Source organism: Topomyia yanbarensis, chromosome 3 (genome assembly GCF_030247195.1).
Source record: "Topomyia yanbarensis strain Yona2022 chromosome 3, ASM3024719v1, whole genome shotgun sequence".
NCBI lineage: Eukaryota > Metazoa > Arthropoda > Insecta > Diptera > Culicidae > Topomyia > Topomyia yanbarensis.
The window spans coordinates 240,015,098-240,036,784 of NC_080672.1; the positions used below are offsets into that span (position 1 = coordinate 240,015,098).

At 41.4% G+C, this 21,687-nt stretch overlaps 3 protein-coding genes across 3 annotated transcripts in view; all 3 read left to right on the plus strand.

The window, feature by feature from the left end:
• Positions 1-21,687, plus strand: part of LOC131689528 (uncharacterized) — a 164,477-nt gene that overhangs the window by 3,218 nt on the left and 139,572 nt on the right. The window lies entirely within an intron of this gene.
• Positions 6,482-7,963, plus strand: LOC131687810 (uncharacterized). The gene has a single exon (XM_058971901.1). It carries the CDS (start codon positions 6,482-6,484, stop codon positions 7,961-7,963), a length of 1,482 nt encoding a protein of 493 aa, XP_058827884.1.
• On the plus strand, positions 9,150-9,758 carry LOC131687811 (uncharacterized). Its single transcript, XM_058971902.1, has one exon. It carries the CDS (start codon positions 9,150-9,152, stop codon positions 9,756-9,758), a length of 609 nt encoding a protein of 202 aa, XP_058827885.1.

Sequence of the window (21,687 nt, forward strand, 5' to 3'; positions counted from 1 at the left end):
TTTTCGAAATTCTGCAGGGAATTTGCCGAAGTAAATATTTCCTGCATTGACGAGGTACACAATAAAAAGATTTTCTTACTTTGGAATATAAATATTGTATGACTATCTTTGCACTGTAAATAGTACCGTCAACTTGCCCGGTGTGCATCACTGCCAACTTACTCCAACCGTATATTTAAAAAACCTGTTTTAATCCACCTAGAGGTGCAATTGTGCCTTTCTCATTCCTCCAAACTATGATATAATAGCTGGTTCGTACAATATAACATTATGGAAATGTCTTTCATTCTTATTACATTATTATATATATATATATATATATATATATATATATATATATATATATATATATATATATATATATATATATATATATATATATATATATATATATATATATATATATATATATATATATATATATATATATATATATATATATATATATATATATATATATATATATATATATATATATATATATATATATATATATATATATATATATATATATATAACAGCACCTTTTTGCATTCATCGCGGTATCGGTTTGAATCGGAGTTTTCTATGTGATCGCACTCCACAACCCGTAACTCCGGAGCTGGAAGTCGGATGGAGATGGAATTTAATATCAGTTTCCGGGGACGCAACACCTTTCATTTGAGACTAAGTTGATCAAATCGGTCTAGCCATTTTCGAGAAACCAATATAACCGTTATTCTGAATTTGGATGCTTCCAGATCCGTCGATGGTGGCCAGTGTGGCCAAAGAGACTTTGAATGACTGTTGGTGATCTACAAATTCAACAGTTGTGTTTACATTTTGGAAAAAATTCACCTTTTTACACTCATCGCAGAATTCGTTAGAATCGGGATTTGCTGCGTGATCGTACGTATCACCCTGTAATTCAGGAACCAGAACTCGGATCAACACAAAATTCAACAGCAGCTGATGGACCTTTCATTTAAAATCAAGTTTGTCAAAATCGGTTCAGAAAATTCCGAGAAACCGATGTGGACACATCAGCAAATTTTGTTTTGTAACCATACTCCTCAACTCGTAATCCGGAACAAGATGTCGGTTGAAAATGAAATTCAATAGTAACCTATGGGAATATGATACCTTTCATTTGAATCTTTGTTTGTAAAAATCGGTTCAGCCATCTCCGAGAAACCGATGTGGACATTTTGTTAACAAATCCTCACATACACACACATACATGCATACATACATACATACACACATACATACACACATACATACACAGAGATATTTTGCGATCTCGGCAAACTGAGTCGAATGTTATATAAGACTCGGCCCTTCGGGCCTCGGTTAGAAAGTCGGTTTTTGGAGCAATTGCATAACCTTTCTATATGAGAAAGGCAAAAGAATAATATTTAATCAGCTTAATCAGCATGAGTTCAATGTTATCTTCATGTGATTATATTTTGAAATGTTGGTGAAATGGATTTGAAAGTGGAGGGAATGGTGGGTTAGTAGAGTGGGAGTGGAGGATGAGTCAGAAATCCTTCATCTTATTTCGGTATACGGGGTGGATGAAGGAAATGCGGGCATGAGGGTGGTCCAAGGGGAGGGGAGTGATGATGAAGGGAGGTGTAAAGGAAAAGCGGGGTGGGATGGGGAGGGGCGGCGACGCAATACTCAACTGCATATTTTGCCTTCTATTTGAAACTTGGTTTGAGAAAATCGGTTCAGGCATCACCGAAGAACCGATGTGACATTAATTGTGGAATATGCCCGGAATTCCGGAATCGTCGGTAGTGGACAATATATTCAAAGAATGTTTGATTGGCAATCAGTGATCTAGATCTGCGATTAGTAGTAATTTGGTGACCATTTCAATAGTTTTTAGCCTCTGAGGTATTACGATTGTACCGATTTATATGGGAAATTCCAGTGTATCCTTACTAACACCCCTGTAACTCCGGAAGCAAGAGCCAGAACCGAATGAAATTCAGCAGCAGTCAACAGTATTACTGTATCTTTCATTTGAAAATAAGTTTGTAAAAATCGGTAGAGAATTCGTTGGGGAATGGGTGTGATATTAGCTTAGGAACTTGGCGAGTTCCCCGGGGGCGCCATGAACCGTCATAGGTGGCCAATGTGGTCAAAGCTGCTTTAATTGATCATTAGTGATCCAGACCCGCAAACTAGAGTAATGTTACATCAATTTTAATGTTTTACATCACTTTAACATCATGGTGGAACCAGTTTATATGGGAATTTGCTGTGTGACCGCACTCTTCAACCCGTAACTCCGGAACCGGAAGTCGGATCAACTAAAAATTCAATAGCAGCTTATGGGAGCGTTATACCATTCAGATGAAACTAAGTTTGCGAAAATCGGTTCAGCCATCTCTGAGAAAATTGTGTGAGTTTAAATGACACACACATACACACACACACATACACACACAGACATTTGCCGATCTCGACGAACTGAATCGAATGGTGTATGACACTCGGCCCTCCGGGCCTCGGTTAAAAAGTTAATTTTTACAGTGATTGCATAGCCTTTCTTTATATGAGAAAGGCAAAAAACTATTTAAAAATTACCTTTCGTTCGTGGATAGATGTAATATCTATACCGATAAAGAAAGCTATTTTCACGCATTAGCTAAAATATATTCATTCGGGATATAGATCACTTTAAATAACACGTGTTTAAAATTAGGAAAATTTACTATGCTTGAAAAAAACATTATCCCCCACAACTTCTACAAAACAAAATGATTTGCAATAAAAAGACATAGGATAATGGGTTTCACAACGAGATACACAACGAGAGGCTGCGCCATGTATCTAATAAAAGCGGAGAAAAAAGGATTCCCCCAGCTTACCCCATCCGCCAACTAGCCCCTGTCTCCCCTACGGCATATCACAAGTAATATTTCATATTTATAAAAACTCGAGAAATTGATTACAGATAGTTAGAATGACCGTACGAAACGTGTGAACCCGTTTTACCCCACTTCTTCTCCTATCTCATGTTTCGGTAAAAACTGACATTTCGGAAACAGGTTGAATATGCCTTTTTACATGGCAATTACTACTTTTCACTAGCTGCTGAGGAGTACATCCAGATTTAACTTTACACTTGAGTTATTAGAGGAATTTAGGATAAAACGGCTACATATGTTTTGTGCGATCATTCAACCTATTTTCAATCGATTCCCTGGATTATTTTAAAAAAATATTTACTTTTGCTCAGCTTTTTTCTGAAATGTGGGGTAAGTATAATTTCACACTTGTATTAGAGAAAAAATGAGGTAAAACTAGTGAGCACGGTTCTTGTGATCATTCTCAAAGACGATGCTTTAAATATAAAGACATGCGGAGAAAAAACGGTAAACTTGGCTGCATGGTTTACCAAGATATTTTACCTGTTAGTTTAAGCAACCAGGAATATTGTGTGAACAGCGAGTGTAGTTTTAATGAATGCTTGATGAATTCTTTTGCAAAATACTCAATCATGCTTTTCGAAAACGCATTGATTTACATTTCTGAGCCTGTCTACATGTTTTTCCTTGCACTAGAGAGGGTATATTCGAAAATGCAGTTGATGAGTAATAGCAATGTTCAATACTCACCTTTAAGGTTCAACTGAGAAAGCTTGGAAAAGCAGCCATCTTGGAAAACGAAAAAAGCAGTTTTTTCTCACACTGTTGGGAAAATCTTCATGAAAATCAATCAGCAATACTCTACCAATGCTCCGAATACATTGATTAATTTTCATGAAGATTTTTTCAACGGTGTGAGAAAAAACTGCTTTTTTCGTTTTCCAAGATGGCCGCTTATTGAGGCGTTCTCAGTTGAACCTTAATCCACAACATTGAACCTGAAATGAAAATGAAATTTTATGCAATGTACATACATACCTGTAAATATAACCTAGCCCTAAGAACAAATGAACTAATCCTAGAATAAGAAACACAATGTAAAATACTTACCGTAAAATTCGAACTCTAAACCCACTGTGCGAGGATAAAGCAGAAATGAATTCTGCAACCACATTACAGCTGTCAAACAGCTATAGCATAACACACATAGACGAGGAATGTAAACAAAGCATACAATAAACAGATAGTAAAACGCAATCATTGGTGTCGGTCGCAGAAAAATAGTTTTCGAGTTTACATTTCGCGAAATCCTAAGTCCCGTAAATCGGTCAAGTCGCTCGCGGTTTCAAAGTGGAAGTGCAGTGTACACAGCAGGAAGAAAGTCCTGATCCAGCAGGTGAAAATAGGAGCAAAGTGTTTCGGAAAGATCCAAAAGTGAGAAGAGTAGCGAAGTGCGTGAACATAAATTTGGTCCTTCGAGCCGGATCTTGAAGAAAAAGTGCCCGCGGGTGAACAGAAAACTGCCCAGAATAGGCAAAAAGTGAACGAAAGCTGCCCAGAAGAGGCAAAAAGTGAAGATAAAACTGCCCAGAATAGGCAACAGTGAGTGTAAATTGCCCAGAATAGGCGAAAAATCGCGAAGAATGGCCCCGCTGTAGACGGGTAAAGCCAGAAAAAGTGCGCGAAAAGTGATTTTCGGTAGCGTCCCCAAGCGGCAAACAAGCCATTTTACGCGGTAGTGCGAACAAAACCGCATAGTGTTCCCTCCAAGAATCAATCATCGCAGACTATTTTTATCGTCATAACGTGCAGTGCGTGCGAGAAACAGCCAGCTGACGATAGTATAAATAGTGTTCGTTGTTTACCTACTGCATGAAAGGTGCGCGCCGTGCTGGAATGTAAGGATTTCTGAAGACAGGTTTTCAAAAAGTTTAAAGTTTCGCGAATAAATTTTTATTTGGCAAATTGACTGCTCGGGTGCATTTTGGATTCTTGGAGGTGGAAAATTGCGTGAGTGAACGGGAAGACGGCGCTACCGAAGAAGAAAATGGCCGACGAGAGAAAATTCAGTGAGCTAGAGCAGACGAAGCAGAATATTGTGGATTCGGTGGCTTTGTTGGAGTACTATGCGAAGGAGTTCGACAAGGACAGTAAGTTTGCGGGCCAAGTAGAAGCGTGGGCGGAAAAGTTGGAGAAATTTTACGACGAGTTTCACCGGACGGTGGTGAAATTGGAGATGTTTTCCACCGATAAGGAGCCAATCGACCTGAAAAAGGAACGGCAGTTGTTCGACGGTCGCTATTATGCTCTCCGGTCCTTCTGCTTGGCCAAACTGGCGAAGAAAACACGACCTTATCAAGATAAGCGATCAGGGCTACAAGAACGCTTGGCGAACGTTGCGGCTGCGTTTTGAGAACAACCGGCAGTTAATCAAGTGTCACATTCGGACGCTTTTCGACACTGCGCAAGGAATCAGCTGAAGATCTGCTTGCGCTGATCGATCGCTTCGAGCAGCAGATCTCCGTTCTGAAGAGCTTGGGTGAACCAGCAGACCGATAGAGCTCTATCCTGGTTTACCAGCTATCTATACGCCTCGATCCTTGTACGCTCCGGGAATGGGAGAACCACTGTAGCAAACTCGATGCTGACAACATCGCTTCGGTTCTAGGAGGAACCGCCGGCACATCAGAGGACACAAGCACTGGTGCGTCCACTTCAATGCCATCATACGTGACGATGGTAAACTTCCTCCAGAACTACGCTCGAGTTTTGCAAGCAGTTTCTTCAGCCACTTCGAACACCGCTCCTCCTCGCAGCACGCCAAATCCGACATCCAAGCTAGCAGCATTTCCAGTCGCAGCTACACAGCAAACTGCAGTATCCAGTACACCCTCTTCCAGCGCCAGCAAGCCGAAACCGTGCGACAAGTGCGGTGAGAGTCACTACCTGTACAGCTGTCCGGAATTTCGGAAACTCAACATTCGCCAACGGATCGATCTGGTAAGACAGAAAAACCTTTGCATGAACTGTTTGAAATCGAGTTCCCATTATGCCCGGAACTGTTCTGGGTCAAAATGCCGTACATGTACCAAGAAGCACCACACGCTTCTTCATACTGAGCCCTCTGACGACAATCCCGCTTCTGGTCAAGCCACCGGATCAACTTGCTGTGTTGCCCTCCAGCCGACTCTCACCGCAGCATCTGCGCTGCATGCTCCAAACTCACTGTCACCCCAGTCTGTTTCGCAAGCTCCCATCCAGCAACCGTCTACCTCTACCTCAATCGCAAACTTATCCCACATTCATGTGCCTTCCATGAGTTCTCAGACTGTCCTCGTATCACACACTGGTGAAGTGATTCCTGGAACCGTTTTCCTTCCAACTGCGCTAGTGAACATCCGTAACAGTAGAGGTCGCATCGTCACTGCTCGTTGCTTGCTGGACTGTGCTTCCCAACGCAACTTTGTTTCGGGGCTCTTTGCGAACGACTGCAGCTTTCTCGCATCCGATTGCCGCATGCTATCCCGATAAGTGGAATCGGAAACACTACAACGCTGGTTGAATACCAGGCCACGATAACCATCTTCTCTCGAGTCACTCCCTTCTCCGTACAATGCTCCATGCTCGTTCTGCCTTCCATTACCGTCAAGCTGCCCCAGTCGACGGTAGAAGCCCGCCACTGGCCGATTCCAAAGCACGTGGAGCTTGCAGATCCAACGTTCGCTGTTACTGGCGACATCGACATGATTCTGGGTGCCGCCCATTGCTTCCAAATTCTTCGATACGGCAGGATATCGCTCAGGGAAGAGTTACCGTTTCTGCAGAATACAGAGTTCGGTTGGGTCGTCTCCGGAGAGTGTTTATTGGAAAACCACGATCACAGCGATCCACGCAAGTGCCAGTTCAGTAATCCCTGCACAATCGATAAATTGGTCAACCGATTCTGGCAGCTCGAAGAAGTCCACGATGCAAAGGGATGGTCTCTGTCGGAACGATACTGTGAGGAACATTTCGTGAAGAACAGCACCCGCAACTCCGACGGCCGCTACGTCGTCAAGCTTCCCAAGCGTGACGAGCTGCTTTGGCAGTTAAAGGACAACAAATACAACGCCACCCGCCGCTTCTTCTCTCTAGAACGATCACTCGGTGCGAGTCCCGATAAGAAGGCGATATATCAGCAGTTCATCCACGAGTACGTGAGATTGGGACATATGCGGGAGATTGACCCCGATGAAATCGACGCGCAACCGCAATACTACCTTCCACACCACGCTGTGATGAAACTCGACAGCACCACTACAAAGCTTCGTACCGTATTCGACGCATCATGCCGCTCGAAGTCCGGTATCTCGCTGAACGATGTCCTGCTTCCTGGTCCCACAATCCAGGACACTCTCGTGACGGTTGTCCTCCGTTTTCGAATCCACCAGTTCGTGATATCTGCGTACATTGAAAAAATGTACCGGCAGATTTTGGTCCATCCCACCGACCAACCGCTGCAGCGAATTCTCTGGCGCGACGATCCCGAGGCTCCACTGAAGAGCTACCAGCTCCGCACCGTCACCTATGGCACAAGCAGTGCTCCATTTTTGGCAACTAGGGTGCTGCAGAAGCTCGCCGATGATGAAGGGCAATATTTTCCGCTGGCAGAACCCGCTGTCCGCCACGATTTCTACGTCGACAATTTGCTGTCCGGTTCTGACGATGCTGAATCTCTCGCCGTTACCTGCTACCAGCTCATTGCAATGCTCGCTTGCGCAGGACTTCCTCTCCGACAATGGTCTTCGAATTGTCAAGCTATTCTTGATACCATTCCGTTGGAGCTCCGAGAGACGAAGACACTACCCGATTTGGACCACGTGACTGCACTTGGCCTCCGCTGGGAACCGTCGACCGAATTTCTTTCGTTCAAGACGCCGAATTGGAAGGAATGCACGGTTCTGAACAAACGAACGATCATCTCTCAGATCAGCAGTCTTTTCGACCCCTTAGGTTTGATTGGACCGATCATTGCAAAGGCGAAAATCATGCTGCAGAGTCTTTCGAAACTCCATCTCGACTGGGACACACCCGTGGCTAACGGATTTGCTCTCGAATGGTAGGAATTTCACCAGAAGCTTTCAGCACTTGCCCACCTTCGAGTTTCTCGCCATGTGTTACGTCCGGATTACGTCCGCTTGGAGATTCACGGGTTCAGCGACGCTTCAGAGTCTGCATATGGCGCATGCATCTATCTCCGGTCAATACCTGCCGAGGGCCCTTGTACAGTTCGCCTGGTGATTTCTAAGTCCAAGGTCGCTCCGATGGGGACTCAAACCATTCCACGCCTCGAGCTATGCGCAGCTCAACTCCTGTCCAGACTTCTGAAACAAGTTCAGGACAGCATCGACATTGCCGCCACCACATATCTGTGGACCGATTCTTCCATCGTCTTGAACTGGATATCCGCAACTCCATCGACATGGAAGACGTTCGTAGCCAACCGAGTGGCTGAAATCCAAGAGCTGACGTCTCACGCCGTTTGGAATCACGTCCCATCCGAAGACAATCCCGCCGATCTCGTTTCTCGAGGAATGGACCTCGATGAACTCCTCGCTAGTGCACTGTGGTGGAATGGACCGCAGTGGCTAAAACCAATATTCGCTCCTTGGCCAGCGAAGTACGTCGTCGTAGCGACTTCAAACTCAGACCAACCGGAGGTCCGACAGACTATTGCCCTTCCGGTCGTGAGCGTAGAACCGTCAAATATCGTCGATCGCTATTCCAATCTTCGTCAGCTACTTCGGATCGGCACATTTCTTAGGCGTTTCGCCGCTAACTGCCTTCACCGGAAGAATCACCAACCAATTCTTGTCGCTCCTTGACGGCTCTTGACATTGATCGCACTCTGCTCAATCTTGTCCGTCCAATACCACAGCAGCACTTTGCCAACGAGATACGCCAACTTGAAACCGTCGGAAAAGTAAACCGTAAATCCAGGCTACGGTATCTGCACCCGACACTCGTAGACGACATTATTCGTGTCGGCGACCGGCTTCATAATGCTGCAATACCTGTCGACGGAAGACACCCGATCGTCCTCCCCAAACATCGTCTCACCGACATGATCGCCACGAGAGAACACCATAAGACGCTCAATGCCGGTCCCAGTTTACTGCTATCCTCGTTGCGCCAAAGATTGATAAGGGATCTGCCATCTTTTCGGGTCAACCAGGCGTACCCGTTTCAGAATGTTGGCGTTGACTTGGCTGGGCTAATGTACGTGAGAACGTCACTCCGAAATATGAGATGCCATTCTTCAAAGCCTACATCACCGTATACGTATGTATGGCTACTAAAGCCGTGCACTTGGACCTTGTGTCGGATCTGACCACTGGCACATTCATTGCGAGCCTGCGAAGATTCGTCGGCGGTAGAGGAAAGCCTGCGCATATCTACTGCGATAACGCCACGAACTTTGTTGGAGTACAGCGAGAACTGGAAGAACTGCGGAAGCTTTTCCGGACTCAAGTTCACCAAGATACCGTACCAAACGAATGCGCAGACAACGGAATACAGTTCCACTTCATCCCACCTCGCTCTCCCACATTCGGTGGAATTTGGGAAGCCTGCGTGAAATCCGTGAAGACCCTGCTTCGCAAAATCCTCGGAAATGCCCACCTAACCGAATCCGAGCTGCAAACCGCATTGATTCAGGTCGAGTCAATGCTAAACTCTCGCCCAATCACGCCGTTGCAGGACAATCCATCCGATGAAATTGCTCTGACTCCAGGACATTTCCTGATTGGTCGTCCGTTGAATGCGGCAACTGATCCAGATTACCGTGAAGTTCCTGAATCCAGGTTGTCTCGATGGGAACGAGTACAACAGCTAACTCAGCATTTCTGGAGTCGTTGACACAAGGAGTATCTCGCCACCCTGCAAAATCGCTACCGCTGGACAGAAGCCATGGACAATCTAGCCGTTGGTTCCATCGTCGCTCTCAAAGATGAGAGAGCACCGCCGTTGAAATGGCCCCTGGGACGCGTGCTCAGCGTTCATCCCGGCCCTGACGGCCTTGTTCGTGTCGCCACCGTGAAGTCGACCTTCGGCATCGTTCAACGCGCCATCCCGAAGCTCTGCTTACTTCCAGTTGAAGTAGCGCCACCCATCGTAGCATAGAGTCCCGCACCAACTAGCAGCCCTACGTCAACAACGCCAAATGAAGGCCCTTGCTCAGGGAACCGAGCCGCCGGACGAGATCCTGGCCCCTACTCGGGGAAATGAGTCGCCAGACGAGATCCTGGTCCAAGCTCGGGGGTATCGAGCGGTTCGTGGTTCACCTGTAAAGAACCAAGCCTCGCCGTGTGGGTTCCTAGAACCCCCGGCTGGGACTTAACTCGAGTTAAGTACCCCATTTTAATTTGTCAAACCAACAGTTCGCGTACAGATGTTCCTCCTTTACAGCACACCATTCCCGGACAGTATCCTGCAGTCGGACCCGACGCACCTCGAAAAATCATCCTGGAAGCTGTAAGGAGGCCTGTACCGGCAAGACGAATCCAGATCTCCATATCCCGTTGAACGTCAGTCATCGCAAGAAGCTCGAACTTCCGTCGCTAATGCCCGTTGAATTCCTTAAAAATTCATTGGCGGCCGGAATGTTCAATACTCACCTTTAATCCACAACATTGAACCTGAATTGAAAATGAAATTTTATGCAATGTACATTACCCAGAAAATAATGAATTTTTGAAAACTCAATCGGCCCACCCCTGATTCGATTCCTAGTCCCACCAGGAGCTCTTGCACCGAGTTTGAAGCAAATTGGACAATTCTAGCTACCGGAACAACGTGCCTGAAGTTGGTATGAGATTTTTCGACAATTTACATGGAGCAAACCCACTAACTCGCATTTTTGCCGCTGGGTGGCACTGTATGCATCGTATTATCACTGTAAGTGAAAATAAGAAAGATAATTTAATTGTGTACAACTTTGTTGAAGACTACTAGTCAATCCAGCTTTGTTAAAAGAAGTTATTAAATTTTTAACGAAGTGATGTCTGAGTCAGTTTTCCATAGGGCCTAGCAGTGCAAGGTTGTGTATCAGTACTTGATTCCCACGAACTATACATTTTTATGAAATAACAGTTAGGTTTAGCTCAATAGTATGTTCAGAAGAATTATACCACATAATGCGAGTTATGTTTTGGTTGGAAAACTTTAGTTCCAACTGTGACCGCATAGAGGGCGCCAACACTAACTTTTCATAGAAATGAGATAGAATATCGAGATGTTCGGGAGAATTATTGAAAAATGCCTGTTCTACAACTTTGTGGAAGACACTTAATTTCTATCTCTCTCCGTTGAAAAGTTAGTGTTGGCGCCCTCTATGCAGTACAATGTGGAACTTAAATTTTCTAACCAAAACATGACTCCTATTATTTACTACAATTCTTCTGAACATACTATTGAGCTAAATCTAACGGTTATTTCACAAAAATGATTAGTTCGTGCGAATCGAGTACTGATGCACAACCATGCACTGATAGGCCCTATGGAAAACTGACTCAGACATCACTTCGCTAAAATTTTAATAACTTCTTTTAACAAAGCCGGATTCACTAGCAGTCTTCGACAAAGTTGTAGACAATTAAATTATCTTTCTTATTTTCACTTACAGTGATAATACGATGTGAACAGTGCCACCTAGCGGCGAAAATGTGAGCTAGTGGCTTCAGGCACGTTGGTCCGGTAGCTAGACTTGTCCGATTTGCTTCAAATTTGGAACAAGTACTCCTGGTGGGACTAGAAATCGACCAGGGGTGGGCCGATAGGGGTCATTTTTTCCTGTCACTCTAATGTACATACATACCTGTAAATATGACCTAGCCCTAACAACAAATGAACTAATCCTAGAATAAGAAACACAATGTAAAATACTTACCGTAAAATTCGCACTCTAAACCCACTGTGCGAGCATAAAACAGAAATGGATTCTGCAACCACATTACAGCTGTCATACAGCTATAGCATAACACACATAGACGAGGAATGTAAAAAAAGCATACAATAAACAGATAGTAAAACGCAATCATTGGTGTCGGTCGCAGAAAAATAGTTTTCAAGTTTTCATTTCGCGAAAACCTAAGTCCCGTATATCGGTCAAGTCGCTCGCGGTTTCAAAGCGGAAGTGCAGTGTACACAGCAGGAAGAAAGTCCTGATCCAGCAGGTGAAAATAGGAGCAAAGTATTTCGGAAAGATCCAAAAGTGAGAAGAGTAGCGAAGTGCGTGAACAAGCAATATTGTCACACAGTTGGCTACTTTTCTGATACCATTCAAAATTAATATTTATGGCGAATGTTACGATATTAGGAGAGAACTAGTCGATAAGTTTATAATTTTCAGATTTTGCATCAACCTATATAAAATGGGGGACCAGACAGTCGATCAATGGCTTTGTAATTTTAATGTGTTTAAATTTACTCGTATTTTGTTTGAATCATCAAAATTATTTAGTACGTATGTATAAAAAGTTTACACTCTTCGTACGTAAATATAAATACAAGCATTTCATTTTAGTTCAATCACAATACTCCCATGCTTTACACAACAATGTGCTGCTAGGCCCCATGCAAAACTGACTCAGACATCACTTCGTTAAAAGTTTAATAACTTCTTTCAACAAAGCCGGATTCACTAGCAGTCTTCGACAAGGCTGTGAACAATTAAATTATCTTTCTTATTTTCACTTACAGTGATAATATGATGCATACAGTGTCACCTAGCTGTAAAAATATGAGTTAGTGGTTTTTCTTCATGTAAATTGTCGAAAAATCCTATACAAACTTCAGGCACGTTGGTCCGTTAGCTAGACTTGTACGATTTGCTTCAAATTTGGTACATGTACTCCTGGTGGGACTAGGAAACGAATCAGCGGTGGGCCGATAGGGTTCATTTTTTCCTGTCACTCCAATGCTCACTCCCCACGCGATCATGAAATCTTCACGTCCTCATATCTGAACCGTACACTCAATATCACAAAAAAATCACGTCCCACTGCAATTTGCCTTAAGTGGGTTGGGGGTATTTACTCATAAAAAGGAATTTTTCGTGAAATTTTTTATTTAAAATGAGGGGTAGGGGTTAGGTGTTTTTAACATAGAATGTGTATGCAAATCATGTTTTTTCCAGAGACGTTCTACAAAAAACTTAGTCACTGAGTCGTTTGTCGATGTTATTGCATAAAAAATGACAGCATGTTATTGAAAAGATACAGATAAGGTACAAAAGTTTTGATCCAATTTGCTTTACGCAAAGTTCTAAAAAAAATCGCAAAAAAGCGTTTTTTTTCACGCTGAAACCCTTACCCCCCTTAAACAGTGTTTTAGTGGGTAACATTTCCTGTCTCGTCTGCAATTGTAGTGAGTGATTCTGATAGGGAGCCGTTTCGAGAATCTAGGGGCCTCATTATGCAACCAAATCAAAACGGCTTTTTCATGCAAACTTGTGTACAAAAAAACCTTTCGTTTCGAGATGCGAAATGTCACCTCAACTTTACAACTCCAAATGGACTACAGTCGTGATTCGCTGGTTGGACTGAACCGCTTTTTAGTTGGACCTCCGCTAGTTGGACCATTGTCCAACTAAAAAGCATCTGAATGTCAAAATCTTATGCCAAACTTACTTTGACAATCAATCTCACAATTATTAGAGTTGTGCATAGATACAATTACACTACTAACGTCACATTTGGAGAGTTTTTGACATCAGTCAGTCGGTCCAACTAACGAATCAAATTCGTTAGTTGGACAGAGGTGTGGCACAACCAGCGAATCATGACTGTACTCCCAAAAAAGTGCTTCAGGTTTCTAAAAATAGAAGCCGACAAAAATATCCAAATATTAATATTTTTAGAGTGGCTACAACGTTTCTCTAGCACAGCGTACTGAAAACATTTTTCGAAACCATTCTTTAACATTTTTTTCCATGTTTTATGAGCCTGACTCATGGTCGACACAGGTACCGTGAGCATTAGACTGGTTCAATTTTTGACTTTTAGCTCCACCAGGCTCTACTGATTCCTTTTATGGTCCTTAGTAGTTGTGCAAATTTTGGTACCGATCGGTTGCGTTTACGGACCCTCCAAAAATTTCAAAATTTATATGGAAGTTGGTATGGAAAATCGGTTAACATTGAAAATAAATTCTCAAAAAATTACCTCATCAAACAATTAATCAGAACTCTATTTATTTCTAAAGGTATTCTTCTACTGAACATAGTCGTGGAACATAGTAAGTTTATGAAAATTCGTCGAGAAAAGTTATTAACTAAAGGAGCAGCATGACTTCAAAACAAGTGAATTTTATTATTAATCATAGCAACCCTGTTCTCCACGTTGTTTGTAGATTGGGTACCGTGACTCAAAATTTTTAATGAGTGTTTCTTATAACACAGTTGTATAATATGGTGTAAAAATGGGCATATTAAAAAATGTGGGACTCATTCCGGGCTATGCAGGATAAGTTCGAGAAATCCGGGACCGTCCCGCGTAATTTGGGACGTCTGGTCACTTCATACTACTATTATAAATCCACTTCAACAACATCTTGACATTTTGTGAAAATAAGCCTATTGCTCGTGCTCAACAGTGGTGTAATCCCTTAAGTTAAGTCAAACATTTCGGGTAAAACGAGGCGAATCAGAAGGGTAACATCACATTCTGCACAAGATAATGGTAGATTTATTGAGTTATAAAAGTGCTTACGATTACCGTAGATGGCAAAAATGATAATCATATTCCACAACGCTGATATTAATGGAAATGTTCAAGTTCCAATACTGTCCAAAGCTTTCGAGAGAAAGCACCAACAATACCGATACCTATGTAACATGCTTCTAGATAGCTGAACATTTGGGATAGGTACGATGTGTTGCCGCTGAGCCATGCAATGAACCTTCACCTCGCATTCGACGAAAACATCCACCTATGTTGGTTCTGCTTTCCATATCGCTTCAGAATCACACAAGAATTCTCGTAGAGAAAAAAAACCAAGGGCTATGTCCGAAAAAAGCGTCCCTTTCCCCCGTCTGTCATCAGCGTGATATGCTGAACATAACTCGAAAAAGTAAGTTTTAATTAGTCCCAATTTCATATTTACTACAAAGTGTTTTTTGTTTTTTAGACTGGAAATCCAAGCAAACGTAAAGCGCTGTGATGGCCAGGATCTGTTAATGGCAGGTGTGAAACAATCGCTTACAAAACGAGTACCTACATGCACGATCTCGCAAATAAAAGATGCCGCCGTAAATAAAACACATATTAGCACTTATGCTAAAAACAAACAAAAAATAAAACTTTTACGTGAAATATATCAACAATCCCTCTCGTGTTAAGTTGCGCAAGGAATTAAACTATTTTTTGGTATAACCAAAATTTTAAAATTTTGATGATTACTCACGGCTAGCATTTTCTAGTTCGAACCAAAATATCTCCGATATTTTATTCAAAAGTACCCCATATTATTGCATAGGATTGTAGCTTGCTTTGTGTAGAATTTTTCGTTCGCTTACATTACATAGCTACGATGCTTCGTTTGCGAGTTATTCATATTTTAGTAAAGTTGATGAAATACCCATATTTGAAGCCGCATTTCTACCAAATGCCGTATGTCCATTCTAACTTCAGTGAAAATGAATACAAAGCGCACGCGCATGCATGATGTCGGTTTTGTGCCAGACCGGACTAAGCGATATTACATTGATACAGAGAAAAACGTGTACAAAGATTAAATCTTTGCATTCTTTACGGTATTATTAGCAACGGATGTTTGGGCCTAGGAGTGGCCCTTGATGTGGGAAATTTGCAGTTTGCTGTTGGTGGCTGGCAATGTTTATAAATGTCCCCAGACAAATACAACTCCTCGGATGGACCACCTAAAACAATCTGCAAACAACTTATGTGGACTGTATTTTGGAAAACCACTTGCAACTGGATGTGATTTATTGGAAGGAAAAATTAATTTTTGCACTATACACTTTACTCTTTTATTTTCACTCTTCACTTGTACTTCACACTTCACTTGTTCAAATAATACTAGTTGCTGCTATGCGCAGAACGCACGCATTTATATTACACGCCACGCGTTCTAGAAACGCGTGGAACATTCGCTCACTGACGATGATGCATTACCGCGCCTGCTGCTGTTGCTACTGTTGTATGCGAGTCAAATATCTGACAGTTTATTCTGGAATGTTCTTACCGGTTGGAGATTCTGCTCGATTGTGATGGAATCGTGTGAATAATTTTACTTGGCAGTTATTAGCGCTGAACAGAGGCGCGAACAATGGATTTATTCCATAATTCATGCTAAGGATAATATTTTTCAAATCTGGCGCAAATGAAATGTAGCTGAAGAAGAAATTCTTGATTCAATCCTATCATTATCACATCTTTTGAGATTTTGCTACTTAGTCCGGTCTGACTTTACACCGATCATATAGCGCAATGGCGAAACAGGTAAGAAATCACAAGTGTCGGTTAGCCGCATGCTACCGCATGGTTGTTTATGCAGAGCCACGTGTTTCCCCATTTATGATTTCTATAGTCTGACTGTTGATTTGAATATTTCAATTAGAACTTTCTTGCGCTAACTTGTATATATAAAGTTACAGTTATGATATGTCAATAACATAACCAGTCATAAATTGTACCTAGCCATACAGGAAAGTATGTGAATAAATACTGATAGAATTATTTAAATTCTTTCTTATATGTTATTATAGTCACAAAACTGCGGGTATTCAATAATAAGGGATGCCATTGAGGTGGAGCTTCTATACTGCATTGTCAGAATCTTTTCGCAAGTTCTTGTGAGGTAAAAATTTGGTTACTCACTCACTAATGAAGAAAAAATATACGATAAACTGCTGCCGGGGAAATGAACGCGCAATTCAAACACTGCTGTTTATTTTTATCAGGTTTATGATGTCAACTTGTGTGAATTATTGGTACATAAATTAGTGATTCTCCATCTTATGTTCTTCCGCGACTGCCTGCTGAAATAAGCTTTCTAAAATGTGATTTTGTGTAAATGTTTGGAAGAAAATTTTTTCATTCTATGTTTTTCTCCCAAATATTTACGCAAAATCACATTTTCGAAAACATATTTCAGCATTGTATGCATATGTATCATCATTCGTTTGTTCGGTGTAGTAAAACCTTTTGTTAAATCGAGAAAGATTTTTAAAATAGCTTTTGGTCCATGCATAACTATGCATGCTTTGTAGTTCTTAAATATCAGTGTTTGTTTTTGCAGATGTATGCTTCCCTACAGATTATTCAACTTTTTGGGTGATGAATTCACTATAGTTTCTATTGCTGGCTTGAACGTTTGGAATGGCAATTCGTTCAGTTTACTCTTCGTATAGAATAATGAGGGGGTAGTACATATATCCCGTCTATGACAAAGGTGATAAGCTTGATTGCTGCAAGTACCTGTCAATCACATTGCTAAATGCCGCCTACACTGTGTTCACCGCCGCCTATCACTGAAAGAAAAGGAGTTCGTTGGGAAATACAAAGCAGGTTCTACTAGGACAGGAATCTCTACAAACGAAATATTCTCGATTCGACCAGTCTCTCTAAAATGTTGCGAATACAACGTATCACCTGCTTATAGATTTCAAAGCCGCATATGATACAGTCGATCGACATCACATATGGGATATAATTCACGAATATGGGTTCCCGGTTAAACCGACATATTTGATCAAATCGACAATGGATCGAGTGATGTGATGGGGTCTCTTATCTACTGTTCAATATCGTTTTGGAATAAATGCGGTAATATATGGTAATAAATACGTCAAAAACAAAATACATGAGAGCAAGATGTTCGAATCATTACACCTTGTGCTCATATGCTCGGTTCGAAACCATAGAGGTGTGGAATAAGGTCATGTCAGTCATCATTTTAACAATCTAACAGCCAGACCTCGAAAATAGACGAACGTTATTTCCATCTCGTTACATCTTAGCAGTCGCTCGAAAAATTTGGAAAATATTACAAGCTACTAATTTTTTAGGCTATCTAGACTACTGTACTACTACTACTGCATTTATATTCGACCAAAGATGAATTTTGTACGCCTAAAAGAGTCGGTGCAAGTACTACAAATACTAAAAATTGCAATTATAAGGAATTTAAATCTATCGTAACGTTAAATTATTTGTACCGAAGTGTGTAAAAAATTCTAGAAGACCGTAGATAGTTTCTCATGGAAGGAACTAAAATATCTTCATAATACAATACAGAAAATTTACCCTCTTCGGATTTATTATGAAATTAGTATTTATATAAGTGAGTCATTTCTAGACTATTGCTGATAGTTTTAACTCAATGAGCTATTATATTTTTTTTTCTTATATTCGGATTTGTTATTTACGCAATACATATTATGAAACAAGTTTGGAGAACCTCGTTGATAGTTTTTAATTCAACTACATACTATGTCTTTACAAAATTAAGCTTATAATGGAACGTTTTTTATTTCTATCAAAAGAAATATTTAGGATTCGCTCAAACTTTGAAAACATTTTCCAAACCCGGATGGTCGAGTCTCATATACCAATCGACTCAGCTCAACAAATTGGGATAATGTCTGAATGTGTGTGTATTTGTGTTTTTAAATGGCAGAAAAAAAACTTTCAAAAAAGCCTTGAAAAAATATACAAAACCCCAACTTCTCAGGGAACGGGTTTGGGCTGCCACCCGACCCGCTTAAAACCATTGCTCTTGCCCAGAACCCAGAACCTGAGTCCTCTCCGGCCGAGCCAACCAACCAGGTATCGAGGTCAATTCGGCGATTCGGGTGGAGCAGGTCATCCGGTTCGCTGTTGCCCCGACGACCCGCGACTAGTGATGTCTAGTCCCCAGCGGTGAATTTAGCTAATGCCGATGGAGAGTTTCCCGGCGAAGAAAGTTCTCCCAATACCAAGTCTTCTTTGGTTTTAGCACCACAACTTCTTGAGCCCTTTGGATCTCTGCCCGGTGCCATTTAGCACCGCAACTCATTTAATCTCTTTGGTTCCCATCTCGTTCCATTTTGCCCCACTTCCACGATAGCTCCCGACTTTACTACATTCTTATTCGCGAACTACTCGGTCTAGTCCTCGACGATGGATCTAGCCTACTTCAACGGAGAATCCCCCGGCGAGAGAGGTTCTCCCGAAACCGAGCGGTAGATTTTTCCCGATGTTCGTTTCCGTGCATTTAGCTTCCACGAACACTTGAGCCATTGGGATATTCGCTGTACGTGAAAGGTATTTCAAGTACATGTCCTTTGGTAGCATCTTTTTATGCGTATTCGTCCGCTTTTTCATTGCCTTGAATTGAGCAATGGTCCGGGACCCACGCAAATGTCACGTGGAATGACTGGTCGACCAGTTCTTGGAAGGTTTTATTCATTGGGAAGCCTCAATAAAGCTAAGACTGTCCGAAAAAATAAAGTAATTGTCAGAAGGCAGAACCTTTACTAGACCAAGAGCACAATGGATGTACTGCTGCCAGTTCTGCAACATAGACGCAACGTGGCTCATTCGATTTGCAAAAAAATAATATGATTCTTATTGAATACTCCGAAACCTGTTGACGCATCAATACTTGATCCATCTGTGAAGTACTGTTTGTCTCGATTTGATTATACAAAGCCAAAGAATACCTTGTTTAACACTAGTTTACAGTGATTTGTATCCCCACAAAATTTTTATCATTTCCATAGTAAAATGGCCAACTGAAAACGAAAATGCAGTTGAAAAAATTCTGTATGGAACAGATTGTGATTTTTGTATTTTTAAAAATTGGCTCTTCACTTCATCACAATTATCTTCAGTTGTAATCCACCGATTTTAATGATTTCAATATCATTTGATCGACAATTGCAATACCTATCGATTATTTCTACAATATTTCTGGTCATTAATACAATTAGGTCTCTATTCAGTAATTAATTAAAAAATAATTGCCATTTTCGAAAAATTTTGGATTTTCTTTTTATTTGACTGTGAATTACTCAAAGAAGCACGATTTTTTAAATATTTTTTATTCTTGGGTATTAAAATATGATCAATTACGAAAGTAATGAGCGATTGTTCAATGCAATCGAAATAAAAATATAGAAGTTATAAGTATTTTTGTAAAACATACAATTCTTCAGAGTTTTGCCTTTCTCATGTAGAAAGGTTGTGCAATCGGTCGCAATTGCGACTTTTTAACCAAGGCGCGCGACGTCGAATCTCTTATATCATTCGACGCAGTTCGTCGAGTTCGGAAAATGTCTATGTGTGTGTATGTATATATGTATATATGTGTACATGTGTCAAACAATCTCACCGATTTTTCTCAGAGATGGCTGGACCGATTTGTACAAATATAGTTTTAAAGGAAAGGTACTACGCATGGGTCGCTATTGATTTTATTATTGGTCCGATTTTCGGTTCCGGAGTTACGGATTGAATAGTCCGATCACACAGCAAATTCCCATATAAACTGATACCACCATGATGCCCAAAAAAAGCAATACATATTAAAATAAGTGCAACCTTACTTGGATTTGCGTGTCTAGATCATTGATGACCCATTGAAGTCGATTTGAACACATTGGCCACCTATGACGGTTCTTGAAGCCCCCGGGGAACTTGCCAAGTCCCTAAGTTAATGTCATACCTATTTATCAGCGAATTCTTTACCGATTTTTACAAACTTGGTCTCAAATGAAAGGTACAACGGCTGCTATTGAATTTCTAAGCGATCCAACTTCCGGTTCCGGAATTACACGTAGTACTAACCCACAGCAAATCCCGATTTCGACGTATACGGCGATGAATGTAAAAGGGTTAAAATTTTTCCTAAATGTTGCAAATGTGCCTGGATTTGTAGCTCTAGATCACTAACCATCATTTAAAGTCGCATAGGCCACATTGGCCATCATCGATGATTCCAGAAGGGTTAAAATTTTTCCTAAATGTTGCAAATGTGCCTGGATTTGTAGCTCTAGGTCACTAACCATCATTTAAAGTCGCATAGGCCACATTGGCCATCATCAATGATTCCGGAAGCCTCGGCGGAAGTATCCAAATTCAGGATAAGAGGTAGACCCATTTCGCAGTGATCACTGGACCGACTTGACCAAACTTAGTCTCAAATGAACGGTGTTGCGTCCCCAAAAACTTTTTTAAAATTTTATTTCTATCCGACTTCCGGTTACGACTTCGATGGGTCATCAATGATCTAGACACGCAAATCCAAACAATGTTGCACACATTTTAATATGTATTGCTTCATTTGGACATCATGGTGGTACCAGTTTATATGGGAATTTGCTGTGTGATCGTACTCTTCAATCCGTAACTCCGAGACCGGAAATCGGATTAATAATAAAATCAATAGCGACCCATGCGTCGTACCTTTCCTTGTACAAATCGGTCCAGCCATCTCTGAGAAAAATCAGTGAAATTATTTGACACATGCATACATACATACATAAACACACATAGACATTTTCCGACCTCGACGAACTGCGTCGAATCATATAAGAGATTCGACGTTGCGCGCCTTGGTTAAAAAGTCGCAATAGCGACCGATTGCATAACCTTTCTATATGTGAAAGGCAACTCTGAAGAATTGACTTTTTGCAAGTTTTACAAAAATACTTAAAAAATCGTACTTCTTTGAGTAATTCACAGTCAAATAAAAAGAAAATCCAAAATTCTGCAGAAAATGGCAATTATTTTTAAATTAATTACTGAATAGATGGCCTAAATGTATTAGTGACCAAAAATGTTGT

What these genes read in the sequence shown, in the direction of transcription:
- LOC131687810 (XM_058971901.1), top strand. Translation starts at nt 6,482, where the DNA reads ATGCTCGTTCTGCCTTCCATTACCGTCAAGCTGCCCCAGTCGACGGTA.
- LOC131687811 (XM_058971902.1), top strand. Translation starts at nt 9,150, where the DNA reads ATGCCATTCTTCAAAGCCTACATCACCGTATACGTATGTATGGCTACT.